Source organism: Salvelinus sp. IW2-2015, linkage group LG15 (assembly GCF_002910315.2).
Source record: "Salvelinus sp. IW2-2015 linkage group LG15, ASM291031v2, whole genome shotgun sequence".
In the NCBI taxonomy this organism is placed as follows: domain Eukaryota; kingdom Metazoa; phylum Chordata; class Actinopteri; order Salmoniformes; family Salmonidae; genus Salvelinus; species Salvelinus sp. IW2-2015.
In genome coordinates this window covers 24,443,745-24,450,529 of record NC_036855.1, presented here as the reverse complement: position 1 = coordinate 24,450,529, position 6,785 = coordinate 24,443,745, and the positions used below count along the sequence as shown (strand labels likewise).

The 6,785-nt window shown below is 47.6% G+C and overlaps 1 protein-coding gene across 1 annotated transcript in view; it reads right to left on the bottom strand.

Moving 5' to 3' along the window:
* LOC111974582 (transcription factor COE2) overlaps nt 1-6,785 on the bottom strand; it is a 44,125-nt gene that overhangs the window by 10,147 nt on the left and 27,193 nt on the right. Inside the window, 1 exon segment of the mRNA XM_070447042.1 lies at nt 31-112. Within this exon segment, the coding sequence (XP_070303143.1) occupies nt 31-112 (82 nt within the window).

Genomic DNA, 6,785 nt, shown 5'->3' with positions numbered 1-6,785 from the left:
CTCTCCCTCTCTATCTCCTACTCTCCATACCTGAAATCTCCTCATGTCCCTTGGGTTCCCTGCTGTCTTCAGACAATTTTGGTTACACTTCAGGAAAAACTTCAAGAAGAATCTGCAGGGGGAAAAGAAAAATAGAACATCAATAACTCAATAGACAGGAAAACATCACATGGAAGAACAACGCATTCATTATTTGTTGGCCTTATTTATTGGCATTAATCATTTCAAATCAGTCAAGAAGACGCTGATTGGTGTTCTGGCCATAGAGATGCATTATGAACATTGAGTGTGTGCGTGCCTACACGTGTGTGAGTCTGTGTGTGTGTGTGTGTTTGCATGTGCGTGTGTGGTTAATGCTGCTTCGTGATATCTGCCCTTGCATTAATCACTGCTGTTTAGTTTAGCATTAGAGTCAATGTTATTACACTTTAAATCAAATGATGAGAATTTGTAATGCAGTCCATTGAAAACTGCTGCTGTGTTTCAAAGTGAACAGGAGCCCGTGATATATGCCAGGGGACTCTGGGGACCCCATGGTATCCCACTATGCTCCATCTGAACCTCCACATGGGAACAGTGGGGGACGAGAGAAAGGCAACTAGAGAGAAAGTGAAAGGAGGACAGAGACAGAGTGTTTGTATGTACATTTGCATGAGGTTTGTGTGTGTATTTTCTCATGAATGTGTCTCATTAACGTTGTGTGTGGGGAGGAGATCAGAGCGTGGAAAGAGAGAGACGGGGTGCTGATAGCCTCCACTAGAGCAGAGAAGAGGAGAGAGATGGAGAGACTGAGATGAAGATGTGGAGAGGAGGGAGAGACTCCAAATCCCAGGTGTACACAGTTCGGCAACACAGCCGCTGCCATGGCAACGCAGCTCTGCCGCAATCCCAAAGTCCCCACGCTGAGAGGGAAAGACAGAGACGGGAAAGAGAAGGCAACCACAAGGAACACACATTCCATCACAGAGAGCGAGGGAGAGAGGAGGGGGGAGGAAGTGATAGAAAGGGGAGATAGTTGAGGGAGTAATGAAATGGTCTGAAGAGAAAAAGAGAATTAGAGTGAAATGGGCGTGGTGTAGAGATCAGGACTACTAACTAAACAAACAACAACAGTGATGAGGAGAAATGAGAGAGAGGCAGGAGCTGGAGCTGGGCGGCTAGCTATCCGATCCCACCCACATTGAGCTCACTGCAGATATAAGTCATATTAATGGAGAGACTTTGTTTGGAGAGGGACTTCATATTGGCCCCACAGCCCAGAACCCTTCCATTCAATGGTAATTTCTCCTTCCCTCTCTCAGCCTCTTTCTCACTCTTCTTCCATCACTCCCTCCCCTCCTCCCTTGTGAACAGGCCCTGGCTCAGAACGAGCGCTTGGTTCCAAGACAGTGTCCAATATTTCTTGATTTGAGCTATTTCAGTGGAGGACAATCAATATTGTTGTTGGCGGAGGGTGATTCTGATTTATCAGTGAGAGCTGGGACCTCCAACCTCACAGCTCCGCTACAGTTGGGCCCGGGGTGGATGTGTGCAAATGGCCACATCGCCTCTCCCTCCCTTTAACCACTTCCTCCTCTTTATATCCTTATCCCCATCTTATCCTCTCTCCCTCTCTCCGTCCTTCCCTGCCTCACTCCCTCTCTCCGTCCTTCCCTCCCTCACTCCCTCTCTCCGAGCGGAGTGAGGGGAGAGAGAGAGTGAGGATGAAAGAGAGACGGAGGAGGAAAGTCCGGAGAGAGGAGCAGAGGTGAGCTGAGCAATAAGATGGAGAGGGGAAGACACTGATGAAAGCAGGAGAGAAAGTGAAGAGAGAAGGAAAGAGGGAGAGAGAGAGACGAGACATTGCCAGACAGGGGCTCCGGTGCTGAAACGGACAGCAGAGAAGTTGAAGCAGGGAGTGCCCCTGTGACCACTTCCTGGGTCACGGAGGCATGACCTCCCCCATTCGGTGAGCCCAATCACTCATTCCTTGAACCAACTTCCTGAAACACCTCCCAGCCTATTTCTGCCTGCCTCCCCCCTGTCATGTTCCCAACAACCCACTACCCCCCTTCCCCTTTCTCTTTCCATCTATCCCTCTTTTTGTTTTCTCTATTGTATTCTTTTGGTAACTTTCCCCTCCCATTGCCAGTCTGCTTTGAGCGTTTTCTTGTGTTTAGGGAGAAATTGGTTTCACCGTATCCTGGCAAGATCCTGGGATAACGAAAGGACCCTCTTTGTGAAAACAGATTTTAGAAAGTGAAAAAGAATGCCAAATGTTTAAAATCTATATTTAGATAAAAAACCCCTCACCTCCCTACACAACAATCCCCTCCTCCCTCCTGCCCTCCTCTCTCCCCTCCCCTCCCTCCCTCCCTCCCTCCCTCACCTCCCCTCCCTCCCTCCCTCCCGTTCCTCCCTCAACCTCCCAATCCCTCCACTACTCTTACAATACATTTACACACACAGTCAGGAAACCTACATGGAATAACACACAAACACTCTCATCTCCCTCCCTCTCTATCTTCCTACTCTCCATACCTAATACTCACTAACATGTCCCTTTGGTGTCCCGTGCGTCTTCAGACCAATTTGGTTACACTTTCAGGAAAAACTTCAGAGAAGAATCCTAAGCGAGGGGGAAAAGAAAAACTAGAACAATACATAACTACATAGACAGGTGGGAAAACATCCACATGGAAGAACAACGCATTCATTATTTGTTGCTTGATTTATTGGCATATATCTTTCAATCAGTACAGAGACGCTGATTTTTTGGTGTTCTGCCATAGAGATGCATTATGAACAGTTGATGTGTGTGCGTGCCAACGTGGAAACCTACACAGATACAATGATTATAATGCCAACACAAACAATCATACCTACTAGTGAGTCTGTGTACAGTAATGAAATATAAGAATTGTGATGTTGTTTGCATGGTGCGTCACATACGCGACAATCACCAATGATGATAAGAGTTTGCTTGCTTCACTGACTGTTTGCATATCTTGCCCTTTTTTGCCATTTAATTCACTGCTGTTTAATTTTTAGCATTAGATGTCAATGTTTTATTTACACTTTAAATCAAAATTAATGATGAGGCAGAATTGTGTAATGCGATCCAATTGAAACTGCTTGCTGATAAGATTCAAGTGACAGTAGAGCCCGTGATATCATATGCGCCAGGGGACCTGGGGACCCCATGGTATCCCCTATGCTTCATCTGCCACTCCCACCTCGGGAACAGTGGGACGAGAGAGAAAGGACAAACTCGAGAGACGCTGAAAAGGAGGACCAGAGCCACTGAGTATGAAAAAAAAAAAAAAGTAAAAGAATTGTATTTGTATGTACATATTGCATGAGGTTTGTGGTTGTGATTTTCTCATGAATGTGTCTCTCTTAATTAACGTGTGTGTGGAGAAAAAAGATCTAAATGTGGGAGGAAAAGATTCAGGAGCGTGGAAAGAAGAACGGACGTCGCTGATAGCCTCCACATAAGACAGCAGAGAAAGAAAAGAGATAGACCGAGACGATGGGAAAGGATAGAAGAATGAAGATGTGCGGAAGAGGAGGGAGAGACTCCAAAATCCACAGGTGTACACAGTTCAGGCAACATAGCCCTTATTCGGCTGCCCAATGGCAAAACGCTGCATCTTGCCGCAATCCCAAAGTTCCCCAACGACATGAGAGAGGAAAGACAGAGACGGGAAAGAGAAGGACAAACCCACAAGGAACACACATGTCCATCACAGAGAGCGAGCGGAGAGAGGAGGGGGGAGGAAGTGATTAGAAAGGGTGGAATAGCTTGAGGTAAGTCAATGAAATGGTCTGAAGAGAAAAAAAGAGGAATTAGAGTAGAAATGCGGCGTTAGGTGTAGAGATTCAGGACTACGTAACTAAACAAAACAACAACAAGTGAAATTGAAAGGAGAAATGAGAAGAGGCAGAGAGCTGGACGCTGGGCGGCTAGCTATTCCCGATCCCACCCACATTGAGCTCACTAGCAGATACTAAGTCATATTAATGGGAGACTTTGTTTGAAGAGAAAGGACTCATATTGTGCCCCACAGCCCAGAAAACACACTATCACAAATATCAATGGGAAATTTCTTCCTTCCTCTCTCAGCCTCTTTCTCAACATTCTTACTTCCCATCACTGCCCTCCCCTCAATACCCTTGTAAACAAGGCCCTGGCTCAGGAACGAGACACGCTTAGGTTCCAAGACAGTGTCCAATATTTCTAATGAATAAAAATTTGAGCTATTCCCAGACCGGAGACATATCTAATATTTGTGTTGGCGGGAGGGTGATATCTGAATTTATCAGTGAGAGCTGGGACCTCACAACCTCAACAGACATCACAGCATATTACAGTTGGGCCCGGAAAGGAGTGAATATGTGATATATGCCAAATAGCCAATCCATCAGCCTCATCACCATCCCTAATCATTTTTAAACCACTTTATACCTTCATCATTAATAATTATATCCTTTATCCCAATCTTATCCATCCTCTAACACCAAAAAAAACCACAAAAAAAAAACTCTCTACCGTAACAACCCCATTTTACCCCTAGACTCAACAAACTCCCTTCTCACGTCAACATATAACAACACTCACATCAACTCCCTCTACTACATCCTTCCCCCCTCTTTCTCACCTCTCGTCAGATACACACCCACTTACATTCCCTCACTCCCTCTCTCTACCTATCCCTCCTCACTCCCTTTCTCTTGTCCAATTACCACTCAACCTCACTCCTCTACTCACATACCCTTTCCCTCCCACATCCACTCTCTCCGCAATACAACCTTCCCTCACCTCAAACTCCCTCACTACCGATCCATTCCCTTCTCAACATCAATAGGACTATTCCGTCCTTCCCCTCAACAAAACTACAATACCACAACTCTTTCCACATCAACCACTTCCATCCTCCTCAACTCCCTCTCTCCATCCTTCCCTCACCTCAACTCCAACATGCGCTTCCATCAATTTCCCTCCCTCAACATCCCTCTCCCTCCGTTTTTTCTGTCCCTCCCATCACTCCCTCTCTATACACGGTTTACTTCTGCTCCCTCACTCCCCTCTCCTCCGTCCTTTTCCCTCCCTTCACTCCCTCTCTCGTTCCTTCCCTCTCCCTCTCTCACTTGCCCACCTGGCTCTTGATCAACTTTCAACTCCACTCTACTCCCTACATCATCTTGTCCTTCCCTCCCTTCACTCCTCTCCCCTCTCTTGTCCTTCCCTCCCTCACTCCCTCTCTCTGTCCTTCCTCCCCTTCACTCCCTCCTCTCCGTCCTTCTTTTCCTCTTCCTTTTTTATTACCCCTCCTCTCCACTCCCTCTCTCCGATCCTTACTCTCCCTCACTTCCCTTCCTCTCCGTCCTTCCCTCCCTCACTCCCTCCTCCTCCCTTGAGGGGGGGGGGGGTCTTCCTTCCCTCTCTCACTCCCTCTCTTCCTGTCCTTCCCTCCCTCATCCCTCTTCTCTGTCCTTCCTCCCTCACTCCCTCTCTCTGTCCTTCCCCTCCCTTCACTCCTCTCTCCGTTTTCCTTCCCTCCCCCTCACTTCCCTCTCTCCGTACTTCTCTCCCTCACTCCCTTGCTCTCCGTCCTTCCCCTCCCTCATCCCTCTCTCCGTCCTTCCCTCTCACTCCACTCCTCTCCTTTCCGCCTTGCCTCTCACTCCCTTCTCTGTCCTTCCCTCCCCTCACTCCCTCCTCTGTCCTCTGCTCCTCACTCTCCTCTTCCCCTCTCACTGTACAACTCACCTTCTCTTCATTCCTGTTCCTTCCCTCCCTCACTCCACACTCTATCCTGTCCACTTGCCCTCCCCTCACTCCCTCTCACCTGATCCTATCACCTCCCTCACTCCCTTCTCTCCGTCCCTCTCTCCCTACTCCCCCCTCCTCTTCCCCCTCTCACTCACTATCATCTCATGTCCTTCACTCCCTCACTCCCCTCGTGTGTTTCCCTCTCTCCACTTCCCCTCTGGGTCTCTCTGTATTGTATCATCATCATGCTGTCATGATTTATATGCATCGTCCTTAGTAGTTCTATCGCGTTTATAAATCCAGTTTAGCCTCATTAGCCACCGAGTGAGATGAATGATATTTGGATCATTATCTGCGCGTTTCATTCCACATACTTTTTAAACAGTGCAATTTTTGCAAAAGATCAACTCCCGCTCCCCAGTTGTATTTCTACTCTGATATCATATAAATCTAATTCATTCTATTACAATTACATGTGCGACCCCAAAATTCAAATGGCAGACTCAATATTAAACTACATGCAGAGTCTTAAGTCTAAATAACCGTGCCTATATGGGTCTTGTAATGACTCCATGCCTCCTCTTCCGACCCTACACGCTTCCTCCCCTGCCCAGCCACCTGCCTCTCTGATCATCTTGGCCCCACTTCAAAGTGCCCCCAGCCAACAATACCACTCAACTCCACCCAATCCAGTGACATCACCAGCCAGGATGGCGGACATCCCTATTAGAACACACACGATCTAGCTTACGATGAAACCCTGCCAGGTTCAGGCCAACATCCCCATAGACAGAGTGACATAACAACATCCCCTTTCCTCTGACCTTTCCATTCAGGCATTCCTCACTTGTTGTTATGTACATGATATAAACACTCATACACACTCCATAACACCCCCCCCCCCCCCCCCCCCAACCCCCCCCCCCCCCACCTCTGTCACTCCCCAAAACCCATTCATGTCAACTTTCAAAGCCCCCTCAGTTGACGCTCCAGAATAAGCAATAGCATAGAAATTATAAACGCGAGAACA